This window comes from Budorcas taxicolor, chromosome 23 (assembly GCF_023091745.1).
Source record: "Budorcas taxicolor isolate Tak-1 chromosome 23, Takin1.1, whole genome shotgun sequence".
Lineage (NCBI taxonomy): Eukaryota > Metazoa > Chordata > Mammalia > Artiodactyla > Bovidae > Budorcas > Budorcas taxicolor.
In genome coordinates, this window is record NC_068932.1 from 42,847,394 (window position 1) to 42,867,585 (window position 20,192).

The 20,192-nt window shown below is 43.7% G+C and overlaps 1 protein-coding gene across 1 annotated transcript in view; it reads right to left on the minus strand.

Moving 5' to 3' along the window:
* The window catches only part of CPXM2 (carboxypeptidase X, M14 family member 2), a 135,043-nt gene that overhangs the window by 77,317 nt on the left and 37,534 nt on the right, over positions 1-20,192 (minus strand). The window contains exon 4 of the mRNA XM_052661011.1: positions 2,548-2,687. Within this exon, the coding sequence (XP_052516971.1) occupies positions 2,548-2,687 (140 nt within the window). The remainder of the gene's footprint in view (positions 1-2,547; positions 2,688-20,192) is intronic.

The following is a 20,192-nucleotide window of genomic DNA, read 5'->3' on the forward strand; positions in this document are numbered from 1 at the left end:
AGTCTTTCTTTCTGAGTTTCTATTCTCCCTAAGCAACTCGACTTTGTTTCTTCTAAATTCCTTGACCTTTAAGAACCTACACAGTGAAAACAATAGTTACGGTAATAAGCCACTGATTGAGCACAACACACACTGAAGAGCAAACATCAGCACAAATGAACAAATACAGAAGTGTTACTAGAAAGTAAAGTGAATAAAATCTGATACGCAAAGTAGCACAAATACATAACCCAACATCATCAAAATACACACATTATCCCTGCCCTGGAAATTTGTTTGAAGGAAGTAATTCAAAGGAAGAAAAAAAGTATATAAATGCTCTCCTGCAAAATGATATGTGACAGCAGAAAATTGAGATGGTGAGTGAGGCAAAGCTGAGTAAATTATAGGCTATTAACAATGATCATTATGAAATCTGAGTCCCAGCATGAAAATGTTATGGATACTTTTTAAATTAAAAACAATAATCACATAGGTAATATGATTACAAATATGTAGAAAAATTCTGTTTGCCTAAGGACAGTGGAATCATCAGTAGTGTTTCTAAACGTCGTTAGTGGTTACAGTCTTGTCTTTACAATAAAAAAGATTCAGACGAAAACAGGATGAGTCCTTGCCTGACAACTGTCATCTAATAAGAAAGTCCCCTTTACAGCGACAATGGGAGGCATTTAAATGTGAGCACAAATGCCAGGTTCCCTTCTCTTATCCTGCTTTACTTATGAATGTTGACCTTTCTAGGAGTTAAAATTAATCTAATCAACCAATGATAGATTTCAAATGGCTGCCAACTGTCTCTGTCGGTTTATTTGCTGAGTCCTGTCTACTCTTTGTGATCCTGTCCACGGAATTTTTCAGGCAAGAATACTAGAGTGGGTTGCCATTTCCTCCTCCAGGGGATCTTCCCGACCCAGGGACTGAACTCACGTCTCCTGTGTCTCCTGCATTGCAGATGGATTTTTTTACCCGCTGAACCATCAGGGAAGCCTGGTTGCCAACTAGTAGTCAGTAAAACCGAAAGGGGTCAAGACACGGGATTTGAGTGTGCAGACCAAGCAGACGGAGGGGCGCCAGGACAGGACGATGCTTGGCTAACTAGGTGCACAGTTACCTGATGTCTAAGGGTGGGGTGTTTGTGCTCCTGGCTTCTCAGTATAAAGACAGATGCTAGAGGAACTGAAAATTCTTATTTAAATTCAGAAAACGCCCAAGGTTCTGCAGCCCCTCCTGACTCTCGCCCAGCCCCCAGTCTCTGCACGTTTGCTCTGGACACAACGTGAGCCACAGAACAACCTCACAGATACTGTCCTGCCTCTGTCTCTACCAACAGCCCTGGGATGAAGTGAAAGGGTTTGTTTTGTTTGTATAGATTTTTTCATTTACTGTAGCAGAATATACGTAACACAAAATGTATCACTTTAACCATTTGGAAGTGTGCAATTCTGTGACACCATCACCACCATCCATCTCCAGAACTTTTCATCATCCTCAACTCAACTCTGTAGCCATTAGATAATAACGCCATTCCCCTCCCCTCCAGACTCTGGCAGCCACTGTTCTTGTCCCTTCTGTCTCTATGACTTGACCTGCCCTAGGAACCTCATGGAAGCGGCATCATGCAGTGTTTGACCTTTTGTGTCTGGCTTATTGCACTGAGCATAACGGCCTCAGAGTTCATCCATATTCTAGTGTGTGTCAGAATCCCCTGCCTTTTTAAAGTTGAATAATATTCCGTTGTATATATCCACCGTGAGACTGGGCTTCCCCGGTAGCTCAGTGGTAAAGAACCCGCCTGCAGTGCAGGAGACACAGGAGACGCAGGTTTGATCCCTGGGTTGGGAAGATCCCCTGAGGGAGGACATGGCAGCCCACTCCAGTATTCTTGCTGGGAAAACCCCACAGACAGAGGAGCCTGGTGGGCCACAAAGAGTCAGACATGACTGAAGTGATCGATCACAGCACAGCACCATGAGATGAAGTATTGTAAGGGACTATAGCCCACCTCTTTGGGGATTACCATTCTTACTGACCTGGCCCTGATCTCAAGCTCTGTTCTGAGCAATGGGATTCCATCTTATTCTCGCTGGTTCATCCTTCAATTCCCCACCTCCTCCAGAAGTTCTTTATTCAGGAACTTGCCTGTGCATCCTCTTTCCTCCCAGGATCGGGAAGACTCATTCCTTCTACCCCAGGACAGTGGGTGGAGCCAGCTACCGGTTGCTCACTGAACACCAGTTCAGCCCATCTGCCAGGGCACCAGTGACTCACCCCACATCCAAGAAGGCAGCTACTTGCCAAAGAGTACCTTTGCCTCCTCAGTCTAATCTGCAGATCCCTCTCTCTGCTCCTGTGCTGGGGAGGGTGTTGACCAAAAGCTGCACCTTCCCAGGGTGTCTACAGCAAGGCCAGCCTCCCGTCTTCCCTGTAGCTTTCTTCCCTTCTATTGCCGGTCACCAGATTCTTCTCTGCGACTTCCCTGACTCTGTCTGAACCCTAGAACTTCAGACCCACAGCCCAGAGCCTAAGCACGGGTCCAGCCACACTTACAGCCAGAGCGAGTTCCTCCCTTGAGTGATGACACCCGTGAACTTGGTCAGTCGTCTGGCGTCCACTTCAATCCACTGGTGGAGGTCATTCCTTCCTGCGCACCATGCCCCGTCATAAAAATCATTTTCATTAATGCCCGCCTGAAAAGAAAGAGAGGGGTGTTCTTCAATACTACATATAAAACAGACAACCAACACGGACCTACTGTGTAGCAGTGGAGACTACGTTCAGTATCTCGCAATAATCTATAAGGGAAAAGAATCTGAAAAAGCTATATCTGAAAAGATGGAGCTGAATCACTTTGCTGTATACCTGAAATTAACACAACATTGTCAGTCAATACACTTTAAAAATGGAGAGGGACATGGCAACCCACTCCAGTATTCTTGCCAGGAAGAATCTCAAGGACAGAGGAGCCTGGCAGGCTACAGTCATAAACAGACAGACATAGGGTCATAAAGAGTCAGACACAACTGAGTGACTGAACATACACACAGATACTTTTTAAAAAAAAAAAAGAAAAGAAAAGGGAGGGCATTCTTCAGAAAGACCCAGAATATACTCAAAGAAAATGTAGACAAGTTTTTTGTGACATTTCTAAGAAGGTGGGTGGGAGGGATAGAAGAGAATGAGGAAGTAGATAAAGGAAAAAGTCACTGTGCCCTGAACTCTTAATTCCAAATCATAAAAATGAGCTGCTTGTTATTAACAAGTTGGAAATATTTCAATATGATAAGTCCTCCTCTTGCCCAGTGTGAAAGATGAAATTTAATGAGTTCTCCTGTTACTCATTCATCCAATAGACACAGACTGTCTCCCACATACCAGCCCACACACGCCAGGTGCTGGGAGCACAAAGGTGAATCGTTCCCTCCTGGAACCTCAAGATCCAGGCAGGAAGAAAGATATGAAAATAGATAAGTGAGAACACAATAGAGCAGGTGTCATTTCAGGAGTAGGAACACACTGCTTTGGGAGTCTTCAAGGACAGCACAGCTACCTTGAGCTGGGGGAGATGATGGACAGAAAGCCGCCAGGCAGAGGAGATATTTGAACCAGATGTTAAAGGTTAGGTTTATCTAGTGAAATTTACTTATTAGCATTTAAGCCATTTGATGGGTCTGAGTATCAGTTGCTTTTGCCACCAGGGATTCTCCTGATCTGAATTTACAACGTGGATGAATTTCTGCTCTAGAATTTTCCCTATATTATCACCATTTGAAGAGACAACTCCCTGATGTTTAAACAAAAAAGAAGAAGAAGAAGAAGTCAAAGGAGTCAGGGGAAATTTGCTAAAATCCTTTCTGCATCAATCTCATTCTCCCATGCCTATTTCACAGGTACATAATCACATGAGAAAAAGTCTGAATGATACTCAAGAGATGAAAATGACAGGCCAGTCCATCTTCCCTACCTCTGAGCACTTTTCAGCTCAAATTCTGCGTCAGCCTTATTTTAATGGCCAACCGTGATGTGGAGCCCAGAGCCCAGCTACAGCAGAGGGACAGCTTGGCAAGGGGTCCTATCGACAGGACTCATCCAGCACTGCACTGGCTCTTAAGCCTTGTATCAGGACCAACACAGGGTATGCTTCCCAGTCCACTCCTGGAACAGTCCCGAAAGAGCTCAGAGAGCAAACGTTGGAACTAATAAACCGTGGTCCTCTACTCCTACCTGGGAAAGTCCATGAACAGAGGAGCCTGGCAGGCTACATCCATGGGGTCAAAGAGAGTCAGACACCACCGAGCAACTGAGCACCAGATGCTCTCCTAAAAGCACACCCATCTCAAATGAAGGTGAATAAAATGGCTGTTAGTCAACATTCTCCAGAAACCCACACTCTCAGCTAACCAGCACCTCTGTGTCTGAAGGCACACAGGGTGTCTATAATAAAGACCTAGAGGTGCTGCAAGATTTTGCCTTCCAGAGTCACCAGAGAAAAGCTCAATTTTGCAAGTGTGCGTGACTTGTTCTACCTGCGCTTCAGTGAGCTTTGTTAAAGCGATGCCGACTCTTAAGTATAATGTCTCATTTCCCAGGACTGCTGGTCATCAGGGAGATCACCAACCCTGTCTGAAGGCTATAATTACACAATTGTTCCCTTTCTTCATCTACGGCACTTATCCCCCCAAAGGAAGAGGCCTGCAACCCATTAATGACTTACAGTATCACAATTCATCTTCTTTCAAGAAACTCTAATATACACTGAGTTTTTGTTGAGGTTCCTCTGTTCTTGTAAACCACCCATGAGACTGGTGCTTAGAACAGTTTCATTTATTTATTGAAATTAGCCTTCACCTTGCCTCTGCTATTTGCCAAGTAGTGGTCCAGGCAGGAGGAATACAAGGGTAGACAACATGAGGTCAGACCTGCCTTCCGGAACTCAGAACAGGCAGATGGACTAAGGTCCCCTCACGGCATCTTCTGGTGTTAGCATATCAAGATCAACCACTGCACAGCAGGCTGATTAACAGCTTGTGCTCTGAAGCCCTAGCTGGGTGTGAATCTCAGGTCTGCAAACTTCATACTGTACAAGTTCAGGCAATTTGCCTAAATTGCTCTGTGCCTCGGTTTCCCCATCTGTTCAAGTGAGAGCAATGCTCAATTCTCCCTTAGGATGCTGACTGTGCTTTCAGCAGGGGCTGGCACTTGGTTAACATGGATGCCAAAAGAACTGAACACCCAGCTAACACTAGTTATCAGTACATCTGGGCTTCCCTGCTGGCTCAGTGGTAAAGAATCCACCTGCCAAGCAGGAGACACGGTTCGATCCCTGGCTCAGGAAGATCCCATGGAGAAGGAAATGGCAACCTGCTCCAGTCTTCTCGCCAAGAAAATCCCACCGACAGAGCAGACTGCCTGGCGTCGGCTACAGTCCATGGGGTCTCAAAGAGTCAGACGCAATTTAGCGACCAAACAACAAATCAGTACATCTAAAACAATGAATATTTGGTAAATCATGAAAATATGGATGTTTTAAGAATTAGTTCACATTGGAATTGCAACACTGTTCCAGTCAACTGGTGTCATGGTGTGTACAACACCAAACATCCAGAAGAGAGTTATAAAATCTGAAAAAAGGGGAGGTTCACTGTCTACAGTTGTCAACAGGAGTCCATGCTGTCTCCCCCCACAACTGGCAATGCTTGCAGCTGTGCTTGGCTGTGATAGCTGGGGGCAGTGTGTGCAACTGGCAATGACAGATAGAGGCCAGGAATGCTGGGAAACATTCTACAACCCATGGGACAGCCCCAGCCACAAAGAGCTGCCCAGCCCCAAATGTTGATCATGCAGAGCTTAAGCATGCCAGCTCCTGGGCTAAGCAGACAAGAAAGAGCTGCCATATAGCTCGAGATGTTTACCCCTCCAAGATCATGAAAGCTTGGAGCAGCTGTCCTTATGCCATTCAACCAAAGTCTACTGTCTGAGATCTGACATGCGATTTCCTGTTCCTGGTTTTACTAGCCTGGATATCCTACTTCTGCGGCCAATCTCAGCTCTTCCTAAGCACACCAGACAGTCAATTAAGTGTAATAAGGTGTCAGGGGATTGAAGAGCCCTGTGCAAAGCTGACTCTTTGGGACATGACAGTCACCTCTGCAAAATCAATTACAAATTTATAAAGCAAGAGTCCAGGAGAATTCAATGAAAGAGGGGGTACCAGTCTCAGAGATGTCACCAAATTACAGCAGAGTGCCAAAAATGATATCAGTAACACGTTTGAGAAACCAGGAAACATTCATCCCTTTTTGTTTAATAATGCAGAGAAGTACTTCATAAATTTTGGAGAAATTTCAGTCAGAAATTGTTGGAAGGTTTGATTCCTTAAACTTTAAGGAAGCTAGTTTTCAAAATACCACTTACATAGAATGACTGTTTCTTCTACAGTACCAAATAAATTAGGAATTAATGTAATTTTCTCAAGGCAATTTTTATATGCATCCTTTTTTCCCTTAAAAATCCCTATCAAGACATCTAATAGATGAAAGATTTTGCTTAAGATAAAAGGGGGAATTATTAATTCCATAACAAAGAGAAAACCTGAAACTCTCCATTTAAGATCAATCAAATGGGCATTGTCTGTTTCAAAATGATGGAGTAAATATGTTTGTTTTGCCAGGTTCTTCTCTCACTAGTTCCCCTAAACAAAGAAAACAAGATAAAGAAACACAGCTTTGACCAGTGATAGAACTAGGAGATGTTTATAAAATTCAGATCACAGTATATGAAGACAGAAATGAGGTGCAGGGCTCTTGAATAACTCAGTAAGAGAAGGAAGTGCTAACTTCCAAGGTGCACACCAATGGGAAGTAAGCCACACCGAATTTAAGAAAGCTCAAAAACTGGATTCTTAGATATCTTGGAAGGTGAGTGAGAGAGGACTAAAAACGAGGAATTGATTCAAAATGTGAATCAAAAAAATTAGATTCTCACATCCACCCCACCTTCCCAGCCTTCAGCTCAGTTCAGTTGCTCAGTTATGTCTGACCCTTTGCGACCCCATGGACTGCAGCACGCCAGGCTTCCCTGTCCATCACCAACTCCCAGAGTTTACTCAAACTCATGTCCATTGAGTTGGTGATGCCATCCAACCATCTCATCCTCTGTCGTCCCCTTCTCCTCCTGCCCCCAATCCCTCCCAACATCAGGGTCTTTTCCAATGAGTCAACGCTTCACATCAGGTGGCCAAAGTATTGGAGTTTCAGCTTCAACATCAATCCTTCCAATGAACACCCAGGACTGATCTCCTTTAGAATGGACTCGTTGGCTCTCCCTGCAGTCCCTGAGACTCTCAAGAGTCTTCTCCAACACCACAGTTCAAAACCATCCATTCTTCAGCACTCAGCTTTCTTTATAGTCCAACTCTTACATCCATACCTGACTACTGGAAAAACCATAGCTTTGACTAGATGAACCTTTGTTGGCAAAGTAATGTCTTTACTTTTTAATATGCTGTTTAGGTTGGTCATAGTTTTCCTTCCAAGGAGTAAGTGTCTTTTAATATCGTGGCTGCAGTCACCATCTGCAGTGATTTTGGAGCCCCCAAAATAAAGTCTCTCACTGTTTCCCCATCTATTTGCCATGAAGTGATAAGACCGGATGCCCTGATCTCAGCTTTCTGAATGCTGAGTTTTAAGCCAACTTTTTCACTCTCCTCTTTTAATTTCTTCAATTTAAGACTGAATTTGGCAATAAGGAGTTTATGATCTGAGCCACAGTCAGCTCCTGGTTTTGTTTTTGCTGACTGTATAGAGCTTCTCCATCTTTGGCTGCAAAGAATATAATCAATCTGATTTCTGTATTGACCATCTGGTGATGTCCATGTATAGAGTCTTCTCTTCTGCAAAAACTTGATTTTTTTTTTCTCTTAAAAAAGGCAACCAGAGAGACTAGACTTGGAAACCCTGGACACAGAGGAGGGAAGATATGATAGACAAGTACAGGGAATTCAGTGGAACTCAATCAACATAATAAGCATGAGATGACCCACCTCTCTTTCTCCATGCAATTCTAGAACACAATGCATCCAAGTGTAGAACAAACAAAAAATAAATAAGCTAAGAATATACTGGAGAACAGGAAAAAACCTCAAAGACACTACAATTATGATCCCTTGAAAGAGAAGATCTTGTTTGCATGAATCAAAAATAGGATAGTCATAGGGAGGAAACAGTAGTACACAAGAAAGAACTCTTGGAATGTGAAAATTCCAGTAACAATAAACAATGCCAGAAAAAGAAGAAGAGCAGAGTGTAAAGTCAGAGATTTTTTTTTTTTCCCCAGAGGAAGAAATTGCAAAAAACTATTATCTGAAAATGTCCCAAATCTCTATGGCTTAAGGCTCCAAAGAACTAAGAATATGGGACATTGAATGAAATAAGAACCTTGCCAAAGGAAATCATTGTGAACTTCAAAATAAAAAGCTTTCAAAGAGGAAACAATAAAACAGAGGGGAAGGGAAAATTGGGAGATTGGGACTGATATGTATACACCATATACACTCCTATAATATACATAAAAATGGTAACTAATAAGAACCTACTGTATAGCACAGGGAACCCTACTCAGTACTCTGTAATGACCTTTATCAATCTAAAAAAAAGAGTGGATATATGAATATGTATAACTGATCCACTTCGATGCACAATAGAAGCTAACACAACATTGTAAATCAACTGTACTCCAAGAAAAATTAATTTTAAAAAATAAATTTAAAATAAAAGATTAAGAAGAGTACCAGAATTCTCAATAACAACATCTGAAGCTACGAGAATGAAGCGATAACAACTCCAAAATTCTGAAAGCAAAGATTTTCCAACTTGGAATTTTATACATAGACTATTGGTCACAAAAGACAGTTTTCAGATTCACAGATCCTCAAAAAGTTTCTCTCGTACCGTTTCCATGAAGCTACTACAGGATGTGCTCCATATAAAGGAAGCAGAACACCAAAAAGAGGAAGATGTCAGACTGAGAAATCAGAGGCTCTGAAACCGGGTGATGGGGAAGAAATCCCGACACAAGCGATGCAGAAGATCCGGAAACACAGCAGGTCAAAGGGCTCCTGAAAGGATGTCCACAGAGACAGGAAAAGCAAAGGTCACACTAAAAATGCCTGAGCAGACCTGACCTAACAGGAAGTTACACTGAAGGCGGCTTTACAGGCCCAGACTATTGCAGGGTGTGGCATGGTTTTTAAAACATGAGCGTTTCGAGGAAAACAAAATGTCGTCAAGAAATTATATAATGGGAATTAATTCTTGACTTAAAGCTACAATAATTCTTGGCTCAGTAGTAAGCAGTATTTACAGTCATAACAATGAAAATCTCCAATGTAGGTTTTTGTCCAAAATTTGAGATACAATTTTGTTGGGAAGATTAAATAGGGATGATTAGAAATGAGCTGAAATCACCATCTTCCATAATAAAGATTCAAATGATAAAGTCCAAAATTTATAAATCAGTATATATCAATACATGCACATTATTTGGAAATTAAGATTTAAATTCCCAAAGAAACAAGTGAAAAAGGCTGGAAGTAGCTGCCCCATTCACAGCATTTGATGGGGGTCAGGGAGTAGGGTGGAATGTGGAATGCCTCTACAGAGACCATCGCTTTGTTTTTATTTTTGTCTTTTCCAACTTTATTAGGACTAATCGACAGATATAATTGCACATATGTACAACTTGATGATTTGAAAGGCATATACATTACAGAAGGATTACCAAGATCAAGATAATTAATATAGCCATCACCTCAAGTGTTAACTCTTTTGTTTGTGTGTGTGGTGAGAATGCTTAAGATCTATTCCTCAACAACTTTCAAGTATTCCACAATACTGTATTATTAACTATAATCACCATGCTATATATTAGATCCTTTGAAGTTACTCTTCTTATAACTCAAAGTATATACTCTTTAACCTGCATCTCCCCATTTCCTCTCCTGCTCAGCCCCTGGCAACAACCATTCTATTGTTTATCTGATATAATCCTTTAATGTTTTGATTTCTTTAACTCCTTGCTTATAAAACTGACTAAAATAAAAGAAAAGGAGATGCACAAATATAGATAGATAGACGCACAAATACAGTTCAGCTCAGTCATGTCCGACTCTTTGCGACCCCATGGACTACAACACGCTAGGCTTCCCTGTCCATCACCAACTCTCAAACCTGGCTCAAACTCATGTCCATCGAGTCGGTGATGCCATCCAACCATCTCATCCTCTGTCATCCCCTTCTTCTCCTGCCTTCAATCTTTCCCAGCATCAGGGTCTTTTCAAATGAGTCAGTTCCTCATATCAGGTGGCCAAAGTATTGGAGTTTCAGCATCAGTCCTTCCAATGAATATTCAGGACTGGTTTCCTTTAGGATTGATTGCTTTGATCTCCTTGCAGTCCAAGGGACTCTCAAGAGTCTTCTCCAACGCCACAGTTCAAAAGCATGAACTCTTCAGCACTCAGCTTTCTTTATAGTCCAGCTCTCACATCCATACATGACTACGGGAAAAACCATAGCCTTGACTAGACCGACCTTTGCTGGCAAAGTAACGTCTCTGCTTTTTAATATGCTGTCTAAGTTGGTCATAGATTTTCTTCCAAGGAGCAAGTGTCTTAATTTCAAAGACAAATACGGACAAATGCAGAAATATGATATACAACCAATTTTTTAAACTATTCTTTAATTTTCTAGGTGTCTACATGAGCACCTACTATGTGCTAGGTACTATGTAATTTGCTTTATGGCATATATAGAAAACTGTGAATCTCAAAATCACTCTGCTGTCGTGAAACCATTGATCTGCACTGTACATACTTCATGATCATGGGCTGCCTCAGTACAGAAACATCTGGAAGCAAATTAAAGTTATATCCAAGTGAGTGTAGCAATTTAGCAATTAGCAATTCCCAGATAATTGACCCAGCTGCCACTTTGTAAACATAACCCAGGGCTATTTGGACTGAAACAGAATAAAGTAATAGTTCTTTTAGAATCTTTTTCAGAAAAAGAAAATTCTTAGAGGCTGAAACTTTATAGTTACCAACAAGTTACCCCTTTTGGAGGCAGTGATTACCTAAAAATGTTAGCTGTGATATCTGATTGATATAGGTAAGTAACTATTCTCCCAAAAGAGGCCATAATGCTCTCTGAATATCCACCTTTGGTAAACCTCTGTGATAAACTTTTGATAAACGCATAACACTGCCTGGGTGCCAATCAGCTGATCCTTTGGCAAATAAGCAGAGCTTCTTGCCGCTTCAGACCTTAATCATCAGTGTTGTTGTTGTTCAGCCACTAAGTCGTGTCTGACTCTTTGCAACCCCATGGACTACAGTACACCAGGCTTCCCCGTTCTTCATTATCTCCCAGTTTGCTCAAATTCATGTCCATTGAGTGGGTGATGCTATCTAACCATCTCATCCTCTGCTGCCCCTATCTCCTTTTGCCTTCAGTCTTTCCCAGCATCAGAGTCTTTTCCAGTGAGTCAGCTCTTCGCATCAGGTAGCCAAAGTACTGGAGCTTCAGCCTCAGCATCAGTCCTTCCAATGAGTATTCAGGGTTGATATCCTTTAGGATTGACTAGTTTGATCTCCTTGCAGTCCAAGGGATTCTGAAGAGTCTTCTCCATCACTACAATTTGAAAGCATCAATTCTTCAGTGCCCAGCCTTCTTTATGGTCCAACTCTCACATATGTACATGACTAATAGAAAAACCATAGCTTTGACTATATGGACCTTTGTTGGCAAAGGAATGTCTCTGCTTTTTAGGTTTAGTACGTTGGCCACCTCATGCGAAGAGTTGACTCACTGGAAAAGACCCTGATGCTGGGAGGGATTGGGGGCAGGAGGAGAAGGGGACGACAGAGGATGAGATGGCTGGATGGCATCACTGACTCGATGGACATGAGTTTGGGTAAACTCCGGGAGTTGGTGATGGGCAGGGAGGCCTGGTGTGCTGCAATTCACGGGGTCACAAAGAGTCGGATATGACTGAACGACTGAACTGAACTGATCTAGGTTTAGCATAGCTTTCCTCCCAAGAAGTAAGCATCTTTTAATTTCATGGCTGCAGTCACCCTCAGCAGTGATTTTGGAGCCCAAGAAAATAAAATCTGTCTCTTCTTCCAATTTTTCCCTTCCATTTGCCATGAAGTGATGGGGCTGGATGCCACGATCTTAGTTTTTTTTAATGTTGAGTTTTAAGCCAACTTTTTCACTCTCCTCTTTCATCTTCTTCAAGAGGCTCTTTAGTTCCTCTTCGATTTCTGCCACTAGAATGGTATCATCTGCATATCGGCAGTTGTTGATATTTCTCCTGGCAGTCTTGATTCCAGCTTGTGATTCATCCAGCCCAGCATTTCACATGATGTACTCTGCATAGAAGTTAAATAAGCAGGGTGACAATATACAGCCTCGTACTCCTTTTCCAATTTTGCACCAGTCCATTGTTCCACGTAAGGTTCTAACTGTGGCTGCTTGACCCACATACAGGTTTCTCAGAAGACAGGTAAGCTGGTCTGGTATTCCCATCTCTTTGAGAATGTTCAACAGTTTTTGTGATCCACACAGTCAAAGGCTTTCGCATAGTCAGTGAAGCAGAAGCAAACGTTTTTCTGGAACTTCCTGGCTTTCTCTATGGTCCAAAGAATGCCGGCAGTCTGATTTCTAGTCCTCCGCCTTCTCCAAGCCCAGCTTGTACATCTGGAAGTTCTCGGTTCACATATACGAGGTCATCTTCAGGTGTTATGTGTTTTGCCTTTTCATAATGTTCATGGGGTCCTTAAGGCAAGAATATGGAGTGCTTTGCTATCCCTGAGGACCACGTTTTGTCGGAACTCTTCTCTATGACCTGTCTGTCTTGAGTGGCCCTGGATGTCATGGCTCATATCTTCAGTGAATTATGCAAACCTCTTCACCACAACAAGTCTGTGATCCATGAAGGGGTAATCATCAATAAAGCTGATTAAAAAGAAATACTCATTGCTTTAAAGTCCATTTTTAAACCCCAAATCCATTTTTTAAAAATGTCTTGCACTAACTAAGGAAAACAATAAACATCTCGAGTTTGAAATGAAAAATGATTAAAACAAAATCTATCAGGGAGTTCCCTGACACAACTAAGAATTCACAACAAAAGATCCTGCATGCCACAATGAAGATCAAAGGCCCTACATCTGGTGCAGCCAAATAAATAAATAATTTTTTAAAAAAATTTTACAAAGTGCACTCACCCAGGTACTCACACCCAGATCTAAATGTAGAACATGACCAGCATGCCACAAGTTCCCACTGGTGGCCCCACCCAGGCATTATCTTTCCCTAACATAACCATTGTTCTGACATCCATCTCCCTGGACTGATTTTCCTGTTTTCTTTTTTCTATAAATGGAACTTTCTGTGACAGCTCTTTTGTGCCTGGCTCCTTTTGGTCACTGTGGTATCTGTGAGATTCATCCATATTATTACAGGTAGCAGTAACTTATTCCTTTTCACTGCTGTATAGTATTCCACTGTACACATATACAAATGATTTTATCCATTATACGGTCTGATGGACATGGGGATTACTACCATATTGGGAGTATCATGAATAACAATGCTATGACCCTATCTGTACATGTTTTTTGTACATATATGAATGCATTTCTTTTAGGTGTAAGAAAGAATTTGTTAGACTAACAGGTACAAGAATGTTGAGTTCAGTAGATACTGCCAAACAGGTTCCCACAGTGGTTGTGCTATTTCATAATCCCAGCACTATATAAAATTTTCTATTGCTCCATATCTTTGCCTACACTTGATGCTGTTCCTTTAAAAAAAAAAAAAAGCCATTCTAGTACCTACATATCATTGTGATTTTAATCTATATTTACTTAAAGACTAAAGATAAAGAGCACTTTCTTAGGTTTATTGGCCATGATATTGCTCCATAAGCACAGCACAGGTCCAGTCACACTGGCTTTGGTTCTTCAAATATAACATGTTCCCTCCATCATGGGGCCTTTGCACACACTGTTCCCTTCAACTAGGAATTCTCTCCTGTCCCCTCTGTCAACTCTTTGTCTGATAAACTCTTAACTTTTAATCCTGCTTCAAACCTTGTAGCCCATCCTCAGGAAAGTGTTCCAGATCTCCAGACTGAGGCAGGTTTGTTGAGTTAGAAAACTATGGTGTTATGGGTTGGATTATATCCTCCAAAAACACAGGTTCAATCTCTAACTCCTGGAACCTCAGAAGGTGATATTCTTTGGGAACAGAGTTGTTGCAGATGAAATTAGCAGACGAAGTTGAGGGCCTAAACCTGATGGCTGCTGTCTTTGAAAGAAGGGGAATTCTGGTTAGAGACAGACACACTGAGATGAGAGATGATGTAGGAGGGAGACCGCCTGTGACCACAGAGGCAGAGACTGGAGAGATGCCACTGCAAGCCAGGAACAGCCATCCTGGGATGCCTGAGGACTGGCAGCGGGAAGAGGCAAGGGAAGATCCTCTACGAGTAGCGTAAGAGGGAGCTCAGACCCCCAAGCACTTTGATTTTAGACTTCCAGCCTCTGGAATTGTGAGAGAGTAAATCCCTGTTGCTTTACGCTGTTTGTGACACTTTGCTATGGAGGCCCCCAGAGCTAACGCACCTGGTCCTCTCCTTCTGTGCATTCATCACAGGCTGTCACTGGGCAATCTCACCCTTGAGTTTTTTCCAAAATAATTTCATTTCCCCATTTCATGACCCAAGGCCAAAATAACACTGGAGGAGGCATCCTGGACTCTTCTTTCTCTCTCTCGCATCCAAACCTCATTCTCCTCCTTGCCAGAAAAGCCTGCTTTCAAAATATCCAAAACCCAAACACTTCTCACCGCCTCCACACCCCTGGCTTGGCTGGAGCCAGCATCACCTCTCACATAGGGTGCTGACGTCACCACTCTCAGGCCCCCTGCTTTGACGCCTGCTTCCCTAAGTCAACACAGAGACTGGGTTACTCCTTAGCACTTGCAAAGCAGAGCATGGCATTCCTGCACCCCAAAACCTTTCCACAGCACCTCAGTTGGCTCAAGAGTAAAAGTCAAAGTCCTCCCAGACTGACATCTGGGCTGGCGACTCCCCTCTGCACTCTCTGGGCCCCAGCCACCCCTGCTCCTTGTTAACTGGTAATGTTCAGCCTGTTGTCATTACAAGACACTCAAGTCACTCCCACTGCCAGAATGTTCCTCCCACAGCTACCTGATCCCCTGCTGATCCTTAAGCCAACTTGGCCTCGAACCTGATCTTGATCACTTTTAACTATAACCTGACCCCTCCCCAGAGGTGGCCCTTCCGAGCCCACTGTTGGCTATGTGTTTGTTACATTTATCACCCTTTGAAATACTATAAAAGTCATCCTGTTACATTTCTTGCTTTTATGTGCCTCCTTTTGGCCACCTGATGTGAAGAGCCAACTCATTAGAAAAGACTCTGATTCTGGGAAAGATTGAGGGCAGGAGGAGAAGGGGGTGACAGAGGATGAGATGGTTGGATGGCACCACCGATTTAATGGGCATGAATTTGAGCAAACTCTGGGAGATAGTGACGGATAGGGAAGCCTGGAGGGCTGCAGTCCATGGGGTCAGACAACAGTCAGACACCACTTAGGGACTAAACAACTCCCACTAGATTGTAAGTTATCAGATGGTGAAGATCTCTGTTTCGGCCACAGAGGCATCCCAAGGACCTAGGACATGACCCAACACACAGAAGGCCTTCCTTAAATATTTGCTAAAAGATTAGAGAGCATTTCTGGGTTTGTTCACCATTGTCTCCCCAAGACATCTGACAGTGTCTGCCTGGCACCAATAAGTTTCCCAGGAGGTGGGGTTTTGAATGAAATGAGTGAAGATGAGAAGAACTCTGCTCTGATCTGTCTTTCGCACCTCCTCTCCCTTCCTTGTCTTTCATCCTCTCTTCACACAAGTCTTCTCTGCCTGGGCAGTGTGTGCTGTGTCCACTGAAACCCTCGCTCAGAAGAACATGGACTCCCGCCTCCCAAGCGTATGTGCCCAGGAGACAGTGTGGCTGGGCTGACAGCCCAGAGGCCCATCTTTACAAGGCATTATTTGAGAAGGCACAGTGGGTTCTGCCAGCTGGATGGACACGAGGCCCATGGGGATGACTGTTGACACCCCTCAAACGTCTCTGGGTCCTGCCAGGATGGTACTAGGAGACTCAGCGGTCAGGGAGATGAGTCAGAAGGTGGGGTGCTGGAGGAGACCACAAGCTGAACCTTCCCATGGGCACCTTTGCATGAGATGCAAAGAAAGGAGCACGGAAAACCCTTCCCTTTGCATCTCAGCTCTGCGCTTACTAGGTATCGGGTTAGGGCAGGTCACTCAGCCCCTGACTTCAGTTCCTCTTCTCTAAACCAGAGTTTCCCTCTGAGTACACTGCAGATGAAATGGAATAACAATTAAGTGAAATTTAGTAAAATAGTAAAGAAAAGATTCAGATGGCAAGTGGCGCAGGGGCTGCTTCAGCACCAGGGGGTTAGTGATTTCAGAATGGTCGGAGACACAGGCCCGGCGTCTCTGCTCCTCGGGGCTCCCCTGTCCTCCTTAGCCTGCTCTGCGCCCAGCTCTTCTCACCACACTTGCCTTCAGGATGCAACCGAGAATGACAATAGCAATCTCATTATGGCAAATTCTCACTTAGAATTTTCCGAAAGTCATGATTCAAAATATTTGGTCCTGTTATTCCCATAAAAATCCAAATACCCCAAATTCCTGCATCCTGGCATCTGGACACTGTGTCCCGGACCGTTTCTTGAAGCCAGACGCAGAACAAAATCCCTTTATGGGAACGAGCATGACATTCTTGGGTTTGGAAACTATATCCACTGTGATGATTTTTGCCTCTGCAGCACCCAGCATGTAAACAGCCCCCAGGGAGGGCTTCCTGACTTACAGCAAGGTTTTGTGCAACCAGAAAGAAATGAGAGGCTGCTGCCCAGAGAACTGGGACGGAGTGAAGGAACAGACAGGCTTTGGGGTCAGAAGACCCTGAGGGCAAATGATTCCAGGAACAGGCAGGAGTCAGGGTGCCCAGGGCAATGCCTGAGAAAATGGTGCTGCCCTGGGTAGGGTCCGCAAGTTAAACGTGGCCTCCATTTTTGGCCAGATGGGGCTTCCCAGGTGGCATTAGCAGTTAAGAATCCACCAGCCAGCACAGGAGATGTAAGAGATGCGAGTTCGATCCCTAGGTTGAGAAGCTCCCCTGAAGAAGAGCAAGGCAACCTACTCTAGTGTTCTTGACTGGAGAATCCCATGGACAGAGGAGCCCGGTGGGCTACAGTTCATGGGGTCGCAAAAAGTCGGACACAACTGAAGGGACTGAGCAAGCATGCATGCATATTTGGCCAGGGTGGGACACCAGGTGCCACCAGGGCCCAAGAGGACTGGCAGAGAGACATGTGGGATGTGCTCAGGCTCCTGAACTTCAACACCAGGATAAAAATTGGTTCAGTGCTCTGTAACCAACTCCCCGTAGGTATATCGGGCTTCCCTTGTGGCTCAGCTGTAAAGAATCCGCCTGCAATGCGGGAGACCTGGGTTCGATCCCTGGGTTGGGAAGATCCCCTGGAGAAGGGAAAGGCTACCCACTCCAGTATTCTGGCCTGGAGAATTCCATGGACAGTCCATGGAGCCGCAAAGAGTCGGACATGACTGAGTGACTTTCACTTTCACATATCTGAAGCCATGGGCAGCGACCATCTTCTTGGCTTACACTTCATTTCAGGTAAAAAGATGTTCAGAACATTGGCAGCGGATTCTAATATCAGGATCTGGCTCCTCTGTAGAATTCCTTGAATGGAATGACTTCCAAGAGGAGCTGGGTTTCATTCCAGCGGTGCTGAGAAGTGGCTCAGACAGATGCTATTATTATAACTATATTTCCTCATGAAAGACAGCTAACACACGAGACAAGTCATGGGCCAGACAGAGTCAAATGACGACCGGGGATCGCAAAGACATCTGAAGGTGTTGATGTTCCGTGTTTTCCCTTGTGACCTCAAAACATCAGCTCTTTCTTCAAAACTCTGATCAGAACATCACCCTCTTACATTCCTGATTATCGGCAGGAATCACGATGACATCCTGAGGTCCAATCAGGCTCTCAGTATTTCATTTCTTTGCATCACATGTCAGGCTTATACTTACCATCATTTTAGAGTCTTACGAATGAAACTGAAACCCAGCCCTTTGAAATGCAAGTGCTGCCATAAGCTGCTCAAGGCTTTTCTGCCAAAAACAGTGGTCATGGGATAAATCAAAGACTAGCACTGTCTCTGACACCACCTTGCTGAATTTACAAGCCATGGAAAATCTCTCAGAGCCCTTAGAAGATTCTGCTGGGACAGGACAGGCAATGGCTACTGTTAAATGGCCCACCTGAATACAGGGCTATCTCCTAAGACCAAGCACAGGCAAACAAATGCTCGAAGGGTGATTTTAGAGATCATTATTGAAACTTTTTCTTTGAGACCTGGGATGTTAATTTCCAATCTGCCTGTGACTGGTCCCAGAGCAGAAGAAGCCAATGATTGTTTCTAAATGAGACCACAGACATCCTCACAAGTACGTTAGTAGAAAAGGACCCTGGGACACTGCCAATATAAACCTGGGTAAGACTATTCTGATGCTGTGAAAGTGCTGCACTCAACATGCCAGCAAATTTGGGAAACTCAGCAGTGGCCACAGAACTGGAAAAGGTCAGTTTTCATTCCAATCCCAAAGAAAGGCAATGCCAAAGAATGCTCAAACTACCGCACAGTTGCACTCATCTCACACACTAGTAAAGTAATGCTCAAAATTCTGCAAGCCAGGCTTCAGCAATATGTAAACCATGAACTTCCAGATGTTCAAGCTGGTTTTAGAAAAGGCACAGGAACCAGAGATCAAATTGCCAACATCTGCTGGATCATGGAAAAAGCAAGAGAGTTCCAGAAAAACATCTATTTCTGCTTTATTGACTATGCCAAAGCCTTTGACTGTGTGGATCACAATAAACTGTGGACAATTCTGAAAGAGATGGGAATACCAGACCACCTGACCTGCCTCTTGAGAAACCTGTATGCAGGTCAGGAAGCAACAGTTAAAACTTGACAAGAAACAACAGACTGGTTCCAAACAGGAAAAGAAGTCCGTCAAGGCTGTATATTGTCACCCTGCTTATTTAATTATATGCAGAGTACATCATGAGAAATGCTGGGCTGGAAGAAGCACAAGCTGGAATCTAGATTGCCGGGAGAAATATCAATAACCTCAGATATACAGATGACACCACCCTTATGGCAGAATGTGAAGAGGAACTAAAAAGCCTCTTGATGAAAGTGAAAGAGGAGAGTGAAAAAGTTGGCCTAAAACTCAACATTCAGAAAACGAAGATCATGGCATCTGGTCCCATCACTTCATGGGAAATAGATGGAGAAACAGTGGAAACAGTGTCGGACTTTATTTTGGGGGGCTCCAAAATCACTTCAGATGATGACTGCAGCCATGAAATTAAAAGACGCTTACTCCTTGAAAGGAAAGTTATGACCAACCTATATAGCATATTCAAAAGCAGAGATATTACTTTGCCAACAAAGGTCCGCCTAGTCAAGGCTATGGTTTTTCCAGTGATCATGTATGGATGTGAGAGTTGGACTGTGAAGAAAGCTGAGTGCCAAAGAATTGATGCTTTTGAACTGTGGTGTTGGAGAAGACTCTTGAGAGTCCCTTGGACTGCAAGGAGATCCAACCAGTCCATTCTAAAGGAGATCAGCCCTGGGTGTTTTCTGGAAGGACTGATGCTGAAGCTGAAACTCCAATACTTTGGCCACCTCATGGGAAGAGCTGACTCATTGGAAAAGACCCTGATGTTGGGAGGGATTGGGGGCAGGAGGAGAAGGGGATGACAGAGGATGAGGTGGCTGGATGGCATCACTGACTTGATGCACGTGAGTTTGAGTGAACTTCGGGAGTTGGTGATGGACAGGGAGGCCTGGCGTGCTGTGATTCATGGGGTTGCAAAGAGTTCGGACAGGACTGAGCAACTGAACTGAACTGAACTGAAGACTATTTTGATGAACTGGACCCCTCCCTTGAATTCCTAAAACTCTCTCGTGTCCAGTA